This window comes from Homalodisca vitripennis, unplaced genomic scaffold (assembly GCF_021130785.1).
Source record: "Homalodisca vitripennis isolate AUS2020 unplaced genomic scaffold, UT_GWSS_2.1 ScUCBcl_6342;HRSCAF=13513, whole genome shotgun sequence".
NCBI classification, from domain to species: Eukaryota; Metazoa; Arthropoda; class Insecta; order Hemiptera; family Cicadellidae; genus Homalodisca; species Homalodisca vitripennis.
The window spans coordinates 15,591-34,036 of record NW_025782458.1 but is presented as its reverse complement, the minus strand read 5'-3'; the positions used below and the strand labels follow the sequence as shown (position 1 = coordinate 34,036).

Below are 18,446 nucleotides of genomic sequence, written 5' to 3'. Positions count from 1 at the left end.
TTTGATAATGCACTATAATATTCAAGGTTTTAAACCCCCATAAGATTTCTGAATTATTTTTATCTCAGCTAAATTCAAAAATTAAAATAATATCTATAAACGAGCACTGGCTTAACAATTATTCCATTGTGTTATTAGAAAACATAAATAATTTTAGAATAGCTGATTTTTATGTTAGGAAAAATTCATTGAGAGGAGGTTCATGTTTATTGGTAGAAGCTGGTTGTAAATATAAAGTTTTGAATAATATCTCCTTAGGTTTGAATCAGGATTTAATATTTGAGTGTTCCGCTGTGGAACTCATTGATTTAAACTCTATTGTTATATCTGTATATACAATTCCTAATTATGAGGTAAAGAAATTATTTTTTGCAAAGTTTGAAAAGCTTCTCTTCTTTTTGCAACAGCGAATGAGTAATAAATCAATTTTTGTCACAGGCGATTTTAATGTAAATATTTTAGAAAATAGTATATTTTCAAGCAAGTTTAAAGAATTAATAGAGTGTTACGGGTTTTCTCTACAATTTGAGGAACCAACTAGAATAACCCAGTCTTCATCATCCTGTTTGGACAACATTATAACAAATAAAAAATACAATGCAAAGATTAAAATCAATATGGATTTAGGGTTGTCTGACCATAATGCTATCTTTTTTAAAATATACCTGGTCAAAAAAAAAAAAAAAATCTAAAATCCGAACAAAAATGATGTTGTGATCAAAAAGAGAATATATTCAGATATTAATGTTAATAGTTTTGTTCACTGCTTGGAAAGAAGTGGTATCTCAAATTTTGACCCAGCTCTTGATGTTAATAAAAATTACAACAATTTTTTAAGTAACTTCATAATGACATTGAATAGTATCTTCCCTCATAAAACTTTTAAGAGGACCACCAAGACTAAACCGGTAGTCTTGAATTGGGTTACTCTGGGTATTGAAATATCTAGTAAGAAGAAAAGGGAACTTCATTGGGAAGCAAAAATAAACAGAAATCCAGAGTTTTTAAATTATGTCAAGTCTTACAAAAAAACATTCAAAAAAGTAGTAAAGGCAGCAAAAATAATGGCAAATAGCGCCTACATAGTTCAATCTGAAAATAAATCTAAAGCTGCCTGGCAAATTGTAAATACAGAACTTGGCCACAATAGTATTAAAACTAAAACTGGTATTGTATTGAATGGGTCCAAGGATGGAGAAGACATTTCTAGTCCTCAAGTTGTAGCTGAGAGTTTTAATGATTATTTTTCAAATATAGTTTTAAATACCAATGTAAAGAGAGCCACCGTTAATGGAGTTCATATGTCAATGAAGCTCACTTGTTGTGAGGCTGGGGTTTCATTGTCTAGCTTCAACCCTTGCAATATTAGTGAAATTACTAAAATAATCTTATCAATGAAAAATAAAACCTCATTAGGATGGGATGAAATACCTATCAAGTTGATAAAACCCACTGTTCATATAATATCAAGGCCCCTCACATTAATTATCAACCAATGTCTGAGAGAAGGAGTTTTCCCAGAAAAATTGAAATATTCACAAATATCACCAGTTTTTAAGAAAGGCTCAAAAAAGGATTTAAGCAATTATCGCCCCATATCAGTTTTAAGTAATCTGTCAAAAATATTTGAAAAAGTAATTAACTTAAGACTTGTAAATTTATTTTGAAAATAATCACTTACTTTACAGTAAACAGTTTGGTTTTCACAAAAATGTTGGGACAAGGTCAGCTCTCACAGAATTTACAAATGAGGTGATGGTGGCACTTGACAGGTCGCAGGCTACAGCAAGTGTTTTCTGTGACCTGTCTAAGGCCTTTGACTGCGTGGACCATGGAGTATTGTTACTCAAATTAAACGATTACGGTATAAAAGAAAATTGCTTTAGTCTGTTGAAATCTTATCTCACAAATCGAAAACAAAGAACTGTTATATTGGATAACAATTCAAAATTTTTTTCTAATTGGAAGGATATATCTACAGGTGTCCCTCAAGGTTCTATTTTGGGTTCCCTTTTATTTTTAATTTATGTTAATGACCTACCAAAAGCCATAGATAGAGACTTAATCTTGTTTGCCGATGATACAACAGCATTAGTAAAAAACAGATTAAATACTGAGCTCCCTGATTCAATTTCAGATGTATCTAATGCTATGGATTCTTGGTTTAGTGCTAATGGTTTTAAAACTAAACATTGATAAAACCCAAATTATAAAATTCTCATTAAGGAAAACCGCTGAAACTTTAAATGTTCAAAATTTAGTACCTTCTCATAAATTTCTGGGAGTATTTTTTGACGAAAACCTTAGTTGGAAAGTACATTTAGAAAATGTTGTAAAAAAGATTAGGTCAATATCTTTTGTATTTTTGCATATGAGAGACTGTGTCCCCCTTGATACCATAAAAATTATTTATCATGCATACATAGAGTCAATCCTGAGATACGGTATAGTTCTGTGGGGCCAATCCTCAAATATCAAGTATGTTTTAAATATCCAAAAATGAATAATTCGCATAGTTACAAACTCCAACCCACGTAGTTCATGTAGAACTCATTTTGTAAATTTAAAAATTTTAACAGTAATAGGATTGTACATCCATGAAATTTTAACTTATATTCACTTTGAAAAAAATGCTTTGCCAGACCATCTCAGGTTTCAGCATAATTATAATACAAGAAATGGCCTCGTTTTAAGATATCCATCCCATCGCTTAGCTCTTTTTCAAAAAAGTCCTATATATGCGGGGTTGAAGCTGTACAATGGTTTACCTGCGGCATATAAGGAAATGAACCAAAAAGAGTTCAAAGAAAAATTGAAAAATGAACTATTGAACACAGCATTTTATTCATTACAAGAATATTTTGAAAGTGATTTGTATCTTGGTTTTTAGGATAAGTATTTTATTTTCTCTGTAATTGTAAATTAATACTAATTGACCTTATTAAATTTTTCATAAGGTTTGACGATGCACCTGTTTTCTATGTGTATGTACATATTGTAAACGTCTTGTGCAAATAAAGTATGTCTATGTCTATGTTGTTATTTGAAATACTTATAACGTAATTTGGTTCGACATTTTGTTTTCAGTGTTTTTAGATAGTCATAAATATTGATGATTCGATTTTGAACGTGGCGGCTTATTGTACCGCAGTCTTGTTTGTTAAATTGTATAAACACACATAGCTTAGATAGCTCTATTCATCATTAAATTATTATCTTCTTATATATAAAAACTATGTTGTAATTTAAAATAACTATAATGTAATTCAGTTCCACTTGTTGTTTTCAGTAGTTTATATATCATAGGTATAGTGATTCGATTGTGGTGGTGGCCGCTTATCAATGTAGCAGCCCCATCAATGTACCTAAAATACTAAATAAAGTCATGTTTTAAATTAATTTATTAATTTATATTAATTTATATAATGTCTCAACATCATAAATAATAAAGGAACCACCATAACCATCAAGCAAACAATTAGGATAGGTAATAGTAATAATCTGATTTAAATAATAAAGAAATCATAACAACAAAATAAACTTATCAAAACCAAGAAAAATACTGGTCTGTCAATCCTATTTTGATTAATTTTCTAAAGTTAACTAACAATTTCATTTTAATGCAGCCACTTATGAAATATAATATTATTTAAAATCTTTAAAACGTATTTACATTGGTATACGATTAAATTGAGTATTAAATTTATTAATCAGTATCGGTTGATTATATCAATAGGTGTAGTTGTGCAATGTCGTTTATTAATATCAATACCAAAATCAGGTCTGCTTATCGAACTCTACCCAAATATTTTAATTTCTTAGTTTCTCCTGATACTTATATCTTTATTTAGTTCTGTTTTGCTTTGAGACAGTTATAGCGATTCCCAACGTTGGACGATCTGGGATGTGTCTGAAGTCAGGAAATTACCGATTGGAAATGCACTGGCAGTGCACTGCAGTGCTTGTTTTGGTATATATTGGTTGCATTTTGCTACAAAAGTAACTGAGAGTTCATGTGGTGTGGAATATTTATGTTTAAGGCTATAATTTGTTGTTGCTCATATTCAGGTGTATTGTGGACTGAAGTAATTAAGAAATTGTTTACCTGAAACAACATAGAAAATATAAGTTTTCCTTGTTCACAGTGTTGCCTGCTGCTCAAAATGTCAGCAAGCTCCTACAGCAAGGCGGGGCCATGTCCGTGGTAGCGGTAAGGAACCAGGCCACCGAGGTAGCTCCCAAGAAAGAAGCCAAGGGTAAATTTTTTTAATTTGCTACCACAAAATTAGCATAGATTGAGAGTACTAAAAGTGTCAATAGCACCATATTTTATATGAAGCATAATGCTTAATGTTAAGATTATCGAGAGAAGTAAAAAATGCCTTTCCCAGGTGGAAAAAATACATGTATGCAGTGTACTGCAATAAGCGAACAACTTTATGGTACTTGTAAATAACAGGATTTGTATGTTGCTGAACAATTTTCAAACATTTACAGTTTTTAAATTAAATGAAAATGTGAGTAAAATCTAAATGTATGTACAGTACCTTATTTAAAGAATTCAGCAATGGATTTTTGTTTCAATTTTTTCCCACAATACATCCAACGGGGTTGAAATTGGATTTATTTCAGTGCAAAGTCGAAGGCATCTTTAGCAGAGAATTACGTTGTCACTTGTGGTTTCGTCTTCAACCAAGTCAATTTCTTCTTTCCCGGCTTTGTTCTGCACAATACCAATGATTTGGTCGTCGCTGAGATCTTCATTCGCTGTAACTTCCGAAACGAGCCCTTTAACTAGCCACTCTTCTGCATCTGTCAACTGGAGATCGTGCTGAAACACTTTTAGATTTTTAATGCTTCTGTTTTGTCTGTCTCAACATCTGCTTCCGTCAAATTTGGCTCATGGTCAGTTTCAGGTTCTTCTTGTTTCAATGATTGCCAAATCTTTTTCCAAGCCTTATGAAGGGTGATTTGTTTAATTTCATCCCAAGTTGCAGCAACGATATAGATGGTATCTTTTACATTTAAACTTTTCATTGCCTCAAAAAGGTTACATCTTTCTGTTTTTTTCCATGAGAGAGCTGAGATATATTTTCTTCTGTATCTTCTCTTTACGTGGGTTGGTAAAAATCAAGTATGAACCGGTTCGCCAACGGGGCATGGTCGGATCACACATACGGTCGGGCACTAGACAGACGGTCGGACACATTAGACAGACGGTTGGATACTAGACAGACAGTCGGACACTAGACAGACAGTCGAATATCGAGAGTCAGATGTCGGAAGGTCGGATATGAGAGGTTCTACTGTAAATAGAGTTAAATATTGTCATAATTTTAATGGTGAATTTTCCTGTATCAGACAAGTTGAGGTAAAGTGCAGCTCAAGTTTTTTTTCCAGACAGCATTCTCTGCAGCTGAAATTTAGTGGTGTCCACTTATCTGACTCTCATAATTACCTGATAGGTTGTTTTCGGCGGTGTGTGGAACTGCTTAAATCATAGACTGGTAGGCCTCATGGTGTGCTTCCGGGGTGCGCAAAAGTTCCTTGAGGCTTAAGTGCATGGCAATAGGCCGTCCCATAGAAGAAGAAGAAGAAGAAGAAGAACAGACATTAAAATCTATGAACTTTATATGGCTATCAAATTTAAATTTTGCTTGAAATAAAAACCACTTCATGATCCAGCTTGTTGGTACTACATGTGTGGCTCATCCGGCTAGTGGGAATCTGAGCTTAGATTCCAGTGGTTGAAAGACTTTTGATTCATTGAATCTAAATTAGTCCTATTGCCATTAAATCATTAAATTTTATACTATGGATTTAATGAACAATACATATTGTATGTGATCTCCTAGTTGTATGTTGTTTGTTTAATTAAGTATGGGTAACAAAAAATTCAAATACTGCCAAATTAAAATGTGCACAAAATTTAATAACAGCTTTTTGGTGTAAAATGAAAGAATATGTATCAGAAACCAATGGATTAAATTAAAGTGCACCTGAGTGGTCGAACCCCTCCTCCAGCGAACCAGTCCCGATACTTATTGAACAGAACCTGTAGAAGATGAAACCACCAAGGTCTTCTTCTATCCTGCAGCAAATGATTGAGCATTTTCCTTGCTCTCTTTTTAATTTTTTTTTTCCTTCCTGAGGGAAAAGGACAGTTTGTCCTAAAAGGACCTTTGCACCTCCCTTACTTTAATTTTGTGCCCTCAAATACCGAGGCTTTAGCAAAAACCAATCAGATTTAAGGGCTCCTGTTCTCTAATGTCCTTGGGGCTGAGGAGATATGCTCCCAGGTATCTTTTCCGAGTCTCTACGATGGCAGGACAATCTAACCAAATGTGCTCTGCTGACTCCTCCTCTCCACAGAGTCTACATTTGTTACTCTGACTAAGGCCTACCTTCATAAGGTGCTTCCTCAGAGGGCCATGTCTTGTCAACATTCCTAATATATCCCTCCTGTCAACAGGAGGGTAAAGACCTGTCAACAGGTCTTCTATCCTCCTTATTCTGGTCTAGGAGAGCTGTCTACCCTTTAACATAAGGAGAGATAAACAATTTGGATAGTCTTAATCCTGAGGCTCTACTCCAATTATTGTGTCTTGTCCTCTTTTCCCAATCTTAGACCAGAGCTTTAATGTTGGAGAAGGATATCCCACAACCTGGCTCAGGCCCCACCAATGTGGATTCCGCTCCCTTTTTGGCGAGGATGTCTGCTTTTTCATTCCCATGAATACCTTCATGACCTGGTACCCAACCGAGTGTTTGTTATTCATTGCCAGCTCTGCTAGAGCATTCCTGCATTCCCAGACTGCTTTCGAATCAAACGAACAGGTATCAAGTGCCTTCAGTGCAGCCTGACTATCAGAAAGTATTAGGTATGATAATCCTTTTGTCCTCATTTGTATGAGTCTTCTGGAACATGAGTCTATTGCCATGACCTCCGCCTGAAAAACCGTGGCATGTCTTCCTAGGGGCACAGCCATGTCAACTCCATGTCCATGTATTCCGTATCCTGCCCTAGAATCAAGGCGTGAACCATCAGTGAAAAACTTCAGGACTCCTTTTGTAGGGTAGGCCTCCTTTTTAATCCATTTCTCCCTACTTCCGATAGAGACCGTATATGGTTTGTCAAAGGAGTATTTCTTAACCATTGCATCTGACACTTTGGTTAGCATTTCAGCCTCAGGAAAATTTTTGCAATATTTTCATGTGGCCTTCTAAGGAGGTAGCATTTATCACCTTTGTTCCTAGAAGCTTCATTGCACTTATAGTGGCTGTTCTCATCACCTCCTGCCCAAGAGGAGTGTAACCCAGGACCCCTTCAATTGCTAGTGTTGGGCAGGAGCTCATCGCTCCTGTGATGCTTAAGCAAGCTAGCCTTTGAAGACTCTGTAGCATTTTTGCAGCTGTTGTTTGTTCTACTTTCGGCCACCACACTAAGGCAGCATATGTGACCATTGGTTTTATTACGGTTTTCGTAAATCCAATATATCGTTTTGGGTTTAAGTCCCCATTTAAATCCAAAAAGTCTCTTACAGGCCCCAAGGGCCATTATTGCTTTGGATATCCTGTTTCCAATATGGGAGTTCCAAGTGAGCTTTTCATCCAGGATTAAATCCAGGTATTTCACTTTCATTGTTTGGTTGATGCTGATTCCCTCCAGAACAGGTTGTGTTAGCTGGAATTTTCTTTTCCTGGTAATGGTAATCATATTTGTTTTAGATGGGTTGATCCGTAGACCTTCCCCATGACACCAGTAGTTGCTTATGAAGTTAAGTTCTGTTTGTATTAGGCGTTCCAGCATGCCTTTGTTTTTTCCTTTAATTATAAGCACTTGGTCGTCCGCATAACATAGTAGCCTAGTTCCCCTCTTCTCTGCTTTGCTTAGGAGATCATCCACTACCATCGCCCACAGGAGAGGAGACAAAACTCCCCCCTGGGGGCAGCCTCTCTGGGCCGTGATTGCGGCAGATTCGTCTCCGTACTTTGCTTTTACCTGTCTGCTTTTTAGGAGGGCTACTATCCATTTGACTACATCTGGGGAAACTCCAAAACGTTCCATCGCAGTCTCCATGGATTGATATGCTACTTGGTCCAAAGCTCCTTCAATGTCCATAAAGACGTTGACTAGGGCTTCCTTTTTTTTTGAAGGTGTTCTCCACCTCTCCCACTAAGCTGTGGAGAGCAGTGGTGGTTGATTTACCTTCTATGTAGGCGTGTTGTGTGGGACTAAGTGGGTGATCTGGTAATATTATGTCCCTTATGTGTCTGTTTATTATTTTTTCCATAGTTTTCACCATGAAGGTGGTTAGGCTTATGGGTCTGTATGAGTTGGGTTTTGTTGATCCCTGTCGTTTTTCCGTACAAACACCACTAGTGCTGTCCTCCAGTTCTTTGGTACGTATTCTAAGGCGAAGCTGCTTCTAAACAGAATGCTAAGAGTATTTAAAAGTATGTCCAGACCCTCTTGTAGAAGGGCTTGAAAAACTCCCATCTGCCCCAGGAGATTGAAATGGCTTAAACAATCGTATAGCCCATTTAATTCTTTCATGTGTAAATAGTCTGTTAGACTGCTGTCTGGCTTTAACAATCTCCCGGCTGGATCTTCCCCCCCCCCCCCCACGGTTAGAGAATAAGTATCCTCATTTCGAGTCAGGTGACCCCTCGGGAAGTGTGTCTCCAGAAGCAGTTCTAAGGTCTCCTTCCTGTTCACTTTTAGGTCACCATTGTCCTTTAATAGGTTAGACTTGACCCTCTATTTTCTAATACTAAATCATTGCTGAACATAAACTGTAGAAGTTCCTCACCATGTTTGTGCTTCCCCAATATGTATGGTGAGCATTGCAGTCGCAGCTGAGAATGAGGGCCGAACCTCTGTCTCTGCAGCTCTGCAATAGTCTTTCTATCTCTTTTGGTGGGCATCTTGTTGATGGGTTGGGGAAATAGGCTGAGGCTATAGTAACCTCTCTCACCCCATGCAGTGATGCCACTTTCACTGTAGCCGCCACCAGATCTCTTGTTATGAGATCTGTAATAGGAAAGGCTGTTATTAGTTTTGAAGTTAGAATACAAGTTCGAGGGGTTTCAATTGATCAATCATATAATATATGATTTTATTATTATTATGAGATTACCTACCCGAGTCGTCAATCCTCTGATGCAACCTCTATTGATCCAAGGTTCCTGGATTAGAGCGATATTCAGGTCTGTTGAGATAAATCTCCTTCCCAAGATGTCGGTTGCGCCCTTAGCATGGTGAAGGTTTATCTGTATTAGGCGCATACTTACACCTTTTTCCCACCTCCCCCTGGTGGTCCATCCCCGTCCCTTCTTTTGGATTGTTTGGAGACTCTGTCCCCTTTTCTTCCTCGGGCTGAGACGGATGGTCCTTTAAGACAGGGTCCCCTCTTCAAGAAGAGGGAACAGGTTGGTTTTTCACTTTCGACCGCTGCACTGGCTTGTGGAGTAGACCTTTCAGGTAAGGTATGTACAGATTGCTCTGACACCTTCGTGGTCTCCTCCACTTCCCATCTCTTCAGCGGTACTTTTTTCAGTGGTGACCGTCTCAGATTTCTCTGAAGACTCCTCTACCATTGTAGGTTTTTCTGTGTTACCCTGGTGTTTCTTTTTCAGTCTAAGCTGAATTTTCCCAAACTTGTAGCCGATCCATGAACCCTCCTTCTCAAGTTTGTTTGCTGTGGCGCAGTCGACTTCCAGGGTAAGTACTACTGACTTTCCCTCCTCGCTTCTACGCAGAACGTTCCATTCTCCGACAGATAGCTCTTTTTTTTGTACTTTCAAGAACTTCATTATCTTGTCGGTGGTTTCATGTATACTATCAGGAAGATAGACAGTCGCAATTCTTGCACGTGGAATTTCTTCCTCTGGTACAATCCTCAGACTGGTCCCTTCCCAAGGCTTAAGGGAATCTTGCTTTCCCTTAAGCCATTCAGCTGTTTCGGTGTTTTCACAGGTGAAGATCAGAACCCCTTGTCTCCTGTTGATACCGTAGAATCTTAGAGATTAGAGACCCTCCTGTTCCTCCACGATAGCTTCCAGGATGAAGCTCTGGATCTCCTCCATCTGTTCTGTCGTGTGTAGAGTGTAGAACCCCCACCCTTATGCTACTGCTTGTTTTATAAGGTTTAGGATAAGGTTTCTGGGGTTGTGCAGATTGCTCCTTATGTTCCCCCTGTCTTCCTTTGTTCTTTGTTTTCTTTCTCCGATGAGCTTCCGGTGTGGATCCATCGGAGTGAGGTTTTTGATTTTTTCTCCTCCTTTTGCTTGTTCAGTTGTTTATTTATTTCTTCTGGAATTGGTTTTAAGGCCAATTCCCTGGCTTCTTCCTGAGAATAACCTCTTTTCCTAAACCAGATCATACGTTTCCTGGCGGCTCCACATAGTTTAGCCAGTACTGGGAGCAGCCTCTCTTCTTTTGCTTCCTCTTCCTTAACTGGTGATCGCCCTCCAGTATTGCGTCTTCTTCATCAGTTTCGACTCTAGCCGAATCGGAGGTTTGAGGACTTCTACTAGGAAGTCCGCCTGTTTTTTTGGGATTGTTCAGGATTGCTAGGGTCAGAGTCCATCATCAATCCCTCTATGTTTTGTGAATTTTCATCCACATTTTGAGTGCTACAAGAGCTCTCTGGTTTGGTTTCATTATTTTTTATTTGTTTACTCATTTGTGTTCCCACGAGTAGTGGAGATCTAAAGGTCACCCCAAGCATTGTCCCGCTCTACTTGGGGAAAGCTAGGTTTAAACTGGAGGTCGCCAAGTATCCAGAGTTCGCATATTAACGACCAAGCACTCCCTTGAATATGTAGCCCTCAGCATATGCTGTTCCACCTTGGCTTGGATACAGAAGGAAATCTAGATTTAGAATAGTTTTAGATAGATTATTGGGAAGATTACCCGACAGGTGAGAGTAGTAAGAAAAGAAAAATGGATGTTGTGAGGATAGTTTAAAGAAAGCCCGCCAGATCAGCTCAGCCTGATCGGAATAATCAAAGAAGACAAGGTTTGGATCAGGCAGTTCCCAGGTGCACGCGCACAAAAAGTACAGCACTTTAGAAGAGAGAAGGTGGCTGTGCGTGTGCTTCGTGGACGCTCTGGCTTGGCACATGTGTTGGGGTATGAAGACCCCGCCACTTCTGCACCCTCTCTTTCTAATTAGAATTAGCAACAGTTAATGCTTATAATTGCTTATAGATAAATGACTTGATTACACAATCTTGTTACACACAGACAGATGACAGAGCAAGTAGTTGTACTGCTAGTGTGATCATACAATATGTCGCCAAGTTGACATAACAATGGCCTATTAACATTACTTCCCTGTAGAATGTACAACTTCTAACAAACTAAATATATGTATTTGTATGGGATTTATTGAATCTTGACTGTACCTTGGTAGTGAGAAAAAACCTATAAACTGATAACGTACAACTGATTAGATTCTATGCCAAGAGTTCGGTAAATTGTTCATTCTCAGGGTGTTTGTAAAGACTCAATTAAGAAACCTGGGATTTGGGGGAATCAGGAACTGGAGGAAATAATAATTAACTAATAATTACATATCGGTAGAGCTGATGAGATCTCCTTTATGAAATATACGAGGGCTGTTCAGAAAGTAACCTCCGGTTGGTCACAGTGCGGGTAGTGGAGGGGAGTAGCGCGCCATCTGTGCATTCACGCACTAAGCAGGTCAGTCGGCATCAAGCTGTAGTCGAGTGAACATCGTACCTGCGCTAGTTTAGTTTTTGTGGCAGTTTGAAATGTGTGCTGCAATAGAAAATACCGCCAAATGTGAAGTGCGTGCTGTTATACGGTTTTTTACAGCCAAAGGATACTCTGCAGCAGCTATTCATCGTGAGCTTTGTGCCGTGTACGGACCACAAGTTATGAGTGAAGGAGTTGTCCGTGAATGGGTACGTTTATTTAAAAGTGGACGAGAAAACGTTCATGATGAAGAGAGGAGTGGTAGACCATCCTTGGTGACTGACGAACTCGTTCAGACAGTTGATGCAAAAGTTCGTGAAAATCGACGTTTCACAATGGCGGAGTTGTCTACTGATTTTCCACAGATTTCTAAGACTCTTTTGTACGAGATAGTGACAGCAAGATTGGGTTACCGTAAGTTATGTGCACGATGGGTGCCCAAAATTCTTACCGACCACCACAAAACTCAAAGAATGGCCTCTGCATTAGACTTTCTGTCACGTTATGCGGACGAAGGAGAACCATTGTTAAACAGAATCGTGACCGGTGACGAAACCTGGATTAAGTACGTAAACCCTGAGACAAAAGAACAATCAAAGATGTGGGCACATTCAGATTCGCCTACCAAACCAAAAAAAGCCCGGCAAGATTTTTCTGCCAGAAAACTGATGGCAACGGTGTTTTGGGATGCCAAAGGGGTGTTGTTGGTTGAATTCATGGAACGTGGGACGACCATTAATCAAGACGTGTACTGTGAAACACTAAAAACATTACGACGGGCTATACAGAACAAACGCCGTGGTATGCTGACTTCCGGTATCGTTTTTTTGCACGATAACGCCCGTCCTCACTCTGCTTGCAGAACAACAGCCCTTCTTAAGTCCTTCAAGTGGGACGTTTTCAACCATCCACCTTACAGCCCAGATCTGGCACCAAGCGACTATCACCTCTTCATGCATATGAAGAAATGGCTCGGGTCCCAGCGGTTTGATGACGACGAAGAGCTCAAAGATGCGGTCACAGGCTGGCTCAAGGCACAGGCGGGTGATTTTTATGCAGAAGGAATTTCAAAGCTTGTGAAGAGATACGATAAGTGCCTCAATCGTGATGGAGACTATGTCGAAAAATAGTGCAAAGATGTAGTTGTAAGATGTATATATTAAAATATTTTTACTTAACTTGGTGTATTTTTTTCAATCGACCGGAGGTTACTTTCTGAACAGCCCTCGTATATATATAGAATTACAAGGTTTTTTCTGTTACAGATGCTGCAGCGTACAGACCTTATTCGCCTTTCAAGGCAAACAATTGGGCCGAGTTTGCTCTGGCCAGACTGGATGACATCATAAACTGGGGACGAAAGGTAAATAAGATGTTTGTTTTCAAAGTTTAATCTTTCCATCCCACATGGATATTTACCAGTATTTACCATACTTAAAGGTTGAACAAATAATTCTTCATTAGGTTGTGAACCCGTAACAAATTTGCTTTGACAAAAGTGACATGGCATTTTGTGATGTTTCAGCAAGTGCAGTGGTCACAATTTTACTTTGGCAGGTCACTTCTTTTAGAACCAAACACTCTTTTGGTGTTTGTGTAAGGTTTCACTAAATAATTCACAACTTTTTTCAAAAATAAACGTAATTAGATGATTTTTGTTTTATTGTGTAGGAAAACAAGTAGACTTCAACTTATAATATACATTTGAATGATAAAGCATATAAAAAGTTTTCAAAATGTAATTTTAATATACAAAAGTTGTAATTTTATGATCATTATCTATTTGTATGTACCTTTTTTATTGTTCTGTATATAAATGTGAATAAATATACCAAGTTCGAAAAAATAAGTACCTGTATAACTGAGTTTTTGAATTTTTCAAATTTTACTACACAATGTTCAAAATCTGAACCCATATAGGCTATGAGTCAACTCTCATATTTTGCAAATAGCTTTTACCAGTTATAAGAAATTGATTCAAGGTGAATCATCCTTTTTTATTTTATTTATTATGTATAAAATGAGACATACATTTTTTTTTAAATCATGTACAGTAAATTGTTTTGTAAAATTAACTCAACTTATATAACTAGAGTAAAATAAAATGAAAGCCACATTTTTTCAGTTTGCTTTAGAGTTGACATCAACCAAAATAATGTTCAACACACAGAAAGTATTGTCAGTTATAGTTATTCCATAAAGTCTACATACAATACACTATTTACAATAGTTATTTTCCAATACATTTGCTATTTAACTACACATATGTGCAGGCTGGCAGTCAATATAAACTAATCTTGCAATTCGTGCAAACTGTTTTTGATCTCCTCTTCTTTTGGCATTGTTCTTACTACAGACTACAGGAATTTTTCTTTGTCTCCTTTTAATTTTATTGCTCCAAATGTATTTCTTTGAAAATCCTCTCCAGCCCACAAATCTAAGTGTTCCATTCCTTACCTTAGCCTATTCATGAAGACATTCATTTGCAAAACTTTGAATCACTGAAATTGATGTTTCATCATCATGACTACTTTCGTGGTCACTAACGAGAGTCAACAATCGATGGACTTGTTTATTGTCTAATATAATAAAGTATACTATTTTCACTCACTGGTGATTTTTTACTCATTTCGGAAACGATAAAAAGTTCTTAAGACGTAATATAAGGTTAGAACAAGTTAACTCATTTAAAATACCTAACATAACCATGAACTAGGATTCATACTGTACACTATCAGAAAACAACTGCAGCAGTAAGGTTGCGGCTCACTGCCACTGCCTTTGAGATTTCAGTTGCATTACAATAATGAATTATATTTATATTCAAACTGTAAACACTTGCATTTTGTTGCACATTTCTTTGGCTTTGATTTGAGGTTAAGTACAATGCCAAATGCCATCAATTAGTAACAGAACAATAAATATTGGAAACGCCAATCTAGTCAGGACCTTGACACTTTTCAGAATTATTCATAGAATATTTATTTACTGCAGTAAATTTATTTTTGTAGTTTACAGTATTATTATTGTTGAATTTCACAAATATATATTTAAAATTTTATAAAATTTCGAAGGTTGTACTTAGAAAAATTAACAAACGATGCTATACCGCCACTTTAGGAACTGTATATACCAGAGTAAGATGTACCTTCATTGCGGGTTTCATTCAGGGTTCCATCTGGCCATTGACATTTGGCTTGGCGTGCTGCGCTGTAGAGATGATGCACATCGCCGCTCCTCGTTATGACATGGACAGGTACGGAGTGGTGTTCCGAGCATCCCCTCGCCAGGCCGATTGCATCATTGTGGCCGGCACACTCACCAACAAGATGGCACCTGCGCTGCGCAAGGTGTACGATCAGGTAATTTCTAGTTGTACTTTACATAATTTGAAGAATGAAAACTTGAACTCATTAGACACTTGTTTCTCTCTGTATGTGCGTGGTGTACATGCGTGAGTGTGGGAACTCTTAGTTGTAGATTTCCAATAAACTTTTGAAAAACTTTATTTAAATTTTTTTTAAATTTAATTTTGGTATACAGACGGAATGTTCTCAAAAAATGTAACACATTAAGGCTTTAACAGTTTGAAAATTACTGAAGTTCAGATACAAGGAGGGAGGTAAGGGAATAAACTAAAAAATGTACACAGGGCAAATCTAGGAAAAAAGAGCTTCAAGTTTTGAGAGCCAAGAATTTAAATAAGGAAGAAAGATAAGATAAGGAAGATATACGATGCTTGTATCTTTCTTTTCTTCTAGAACTGGTCTTAAGATCCTGGTTACAGTTACTTCCAGTTTGTATGTAAGCATTGTGTTCTCATTCTTTCTTAAAAGCATAGTGTTAAATTTTGTTACTTTGTAAGAATCGTAAGCTTCTTTTCAATTCCTATCATTATTGGTCATTCACAATACATAAATTTGTTATTACATATTAATTACATAATTACTGTATTTTTTATTGTAAAAAAAACTGGTATAAAATTTTTACATTTTTGTACAGTAGGCATCAATTTTTCAAACAATATTGCTGTAACCATCAATAGAAATAGTAATGGTTTGGAAACTTGTATGGTATCTCTGTACAGATTTGCCAGTGGCGTAGTGTAGCGGGTACAATGTTTTATCGCAAGATAACCGGATCAAGCAACGTAGAGCGTGGCTTCTGCTTCGATGGGTGACCGCTGAGCGATCCTGTCCTTTCAAGCAGCCCGCTTGCCCGGCCGTTGGTGGTTATTCGGAAGTCACCTTTAAGGTCCCCAGGTTGTGTTAGAGAGGGCTTCTTAGCCCTAACTTCCCTTGGTAGAATAAGACATTTACTTTACTTTACTTTTACAGATGCCAGAACCACGCTGGGTGATCTCTATGGGCAGTTGTGCCAATGGCGGTGGCTACTACCACTACTCATACTCTGTCGTCAGGGGCTGTGACAGGATCATACCCGTGGACATATATGTTCCAGGTGAGTTCTTTGTTTCCTCTTACTAATATGTAACTAAATGAAAAAATAAACCGTAACAATGGAATAACAAAGATCTGACAGAATGTGATTAGAGAGTTATTATTAGAGACAACAACAACAATACGATTTTAAGATGCAGCTGTAGTGGAACGACCTTGAACATTACTTCACAAGAACAATGTAAAAGACATTTTTAATTGTAGAATTAAGATGTCTCTTTTTAAAGATATGATTCTTCTTCTTCTTCTATGGGGCGGCCTATTGCCGTACTCTTAAGTTTCAAGGGCTTTTTGCGCACCCTGGAAGCATACCATGAGGCCTACCAATCTAAGGTTCCACAAACCGCTAAAAAGAACTTATCAGGTCCTCTTGGGGAAATTCACCACCCTTGTCCAACCTACCAAAGATAGCATACTGCTCCCTTGCTATTAAAGAGTCCCACTCGCCCTGCTCCCTTGCTTGTTCAATTAAAGAGCAAGTGTTCAGCAGTTTCATCCTTATCATCACACATTCTATAGAACGGATCCTCTTGAAGGATGCCGACTCTGTGATGCTTTCTCAGGCGACCATGTCCTGTGATCAGACCTATAACCCGAGAAGACATTGATCTACTTAGTGAGAGAATTAGACTCCACCCTAGAGGAATAAACAATATTATTGTTACTGCAACATGTACCTCCTCCAAAATGCTCCGTTTTTAACTCCAGCTCCTGAAGAAGCTTAACTAATGTCCACTCTCCAAATGTGATACAACCAGTAGTTTCTGCCTTAATGTGTTCTACTGTTAGTAATGATCAAATAATTGATCTACTGTAATGTACTGTTACTTTTGCCTCACTTTCTCCTGCTTTCCCACAACGAGATGCTCTGCACTATCAAGCGTTTAACTGTAGTAAAACAAGTGGAAGTCCACGTTTCAGATTAGATTAGGAATCTGCTGTGTTTTGCATTATGTTATTGTTGTTCTCCCACAGCGGAAGCTCTGCTCTATCAAATCCTTCAGATCCAGAAGAAGATCAATCAGAAGTCTCTCTATATATTAATTATTGTTATCTTGCATAATGAACCTCCATATAGAAATCACTGTTCTATGATGAAATGTTTCTCTTATATCCAACTTTTAAACTGCTGATACATTTTGTTTGCAATACATTTAGCGTATTTGTGGAGCTATATATTATGGTTGTGGCTATCATCTAAGATAAAATTGGTTCTTTGTTGAAACATTAACACAATCAATTTAACTGTGCTAATAATGTTTGAATATTATGTTAAGAATTTTTTGATACAGTGTGAACCGGAAATCTTGGATGACGAACTTGGCCATAAACGCCTAAGAATTAAGACATTGTTCTTTCTACAGGATGTCCCCCCACAGCGGAAGCTCTGCTTTATGGCGTGCTCCAGCTCCAGAAGAAAATCAAGCGAATGTCCGCTGTCCAGATGTGGTATCGCCGATAGACTATATTCGAAGTAGCTCCACTCTTCTTGCTTGCAGTCCCGGAGTAATCTGTGTGGACTGCGAGCTTCTACACCATCATTGTAAATAATACTCAACTTCTATATTGAGACAGCTCTATCAGAAGACATAGTGTTTACTATGATTGTACTATTAAATACTATCTCAGCCGTTTTGTAATGGTGTTATGATTTCTTAATCCTTGTTATGTATTCCCTTTATGTTATATATACTAAGGTTTCAAGGGTAATTTTTGTTAACTTTATACTGTACTTTGTGTTTTTGTATTAAGCACCACTTTTTGTCACTAAAAAGAGAACAATTGAATTTACTGTTATTTTATGTTGATACTATGATCTCTCTTAGTAACTTTGTTGCTTGTATTGCTTTGTTTATTAAGTATAATAAATTAATTATATTAATAATCAAAATGTAATTTTTATAATGAATCCATTAATTGCATTAAAACTAAATTTATTCTCCATATATTGCTCTATTTGGTTGGTTTCTTCATAGAATTATTAGTGCAAATACGTACCTATATTATAAAATTATATATCACAATATATCAGTATAGATTGATGAACTAAAGGAATTAAATACATTTCACACTGTAACCGTGTTAACTAATAAAATCAGTATGTTACATGGAAAAATTGGCATATTATGTATAATGTTTACATATGCATGTTACCGTGGACGCTCCGACGGAGTGGACAAACGGAACTGGTCCCCCAAAAGAGCATTTAATTTCAAAATAATCGATTGCCTAATAATTTTTGTTAGGCTAAAAAGAACATT

At 37.3% G+C, this 18,446-nt stretch overlaps 1 protein-coding gene across 1 annotated transcript; it reads left to right on the top strand.

Annotated features, from left to right (window-relative positions):
* The first annotated feature begins 4,098 nt into the window (after window positions 1-4,098).
* Window positions 4,099-17,820, top strand: LOC124373762 (NADH-quinone oxidoreductase subunit B 2-like). The gene is made up of 5 exons (XM_046832107.1): window positions 4,099-4,256; window positions 12,991-13,088; window positions 14,896-15,087; window positions 16,063-16,186; window positions 17,550-17,820. Exons 1-5 carry the CDS (start codon window positions 4,196-4,198, stop codon window positions 17,645-17,647), a joined length of 573 nt encoding a protein of 190 aa, XP_046688063.1. The 5' UTR covers window positions 4,099-4,195; the 3' UTR covers window positions 17,648-17,820.
* Window positions 17,821-18,446: the final 626 nt, after the last annotated feature.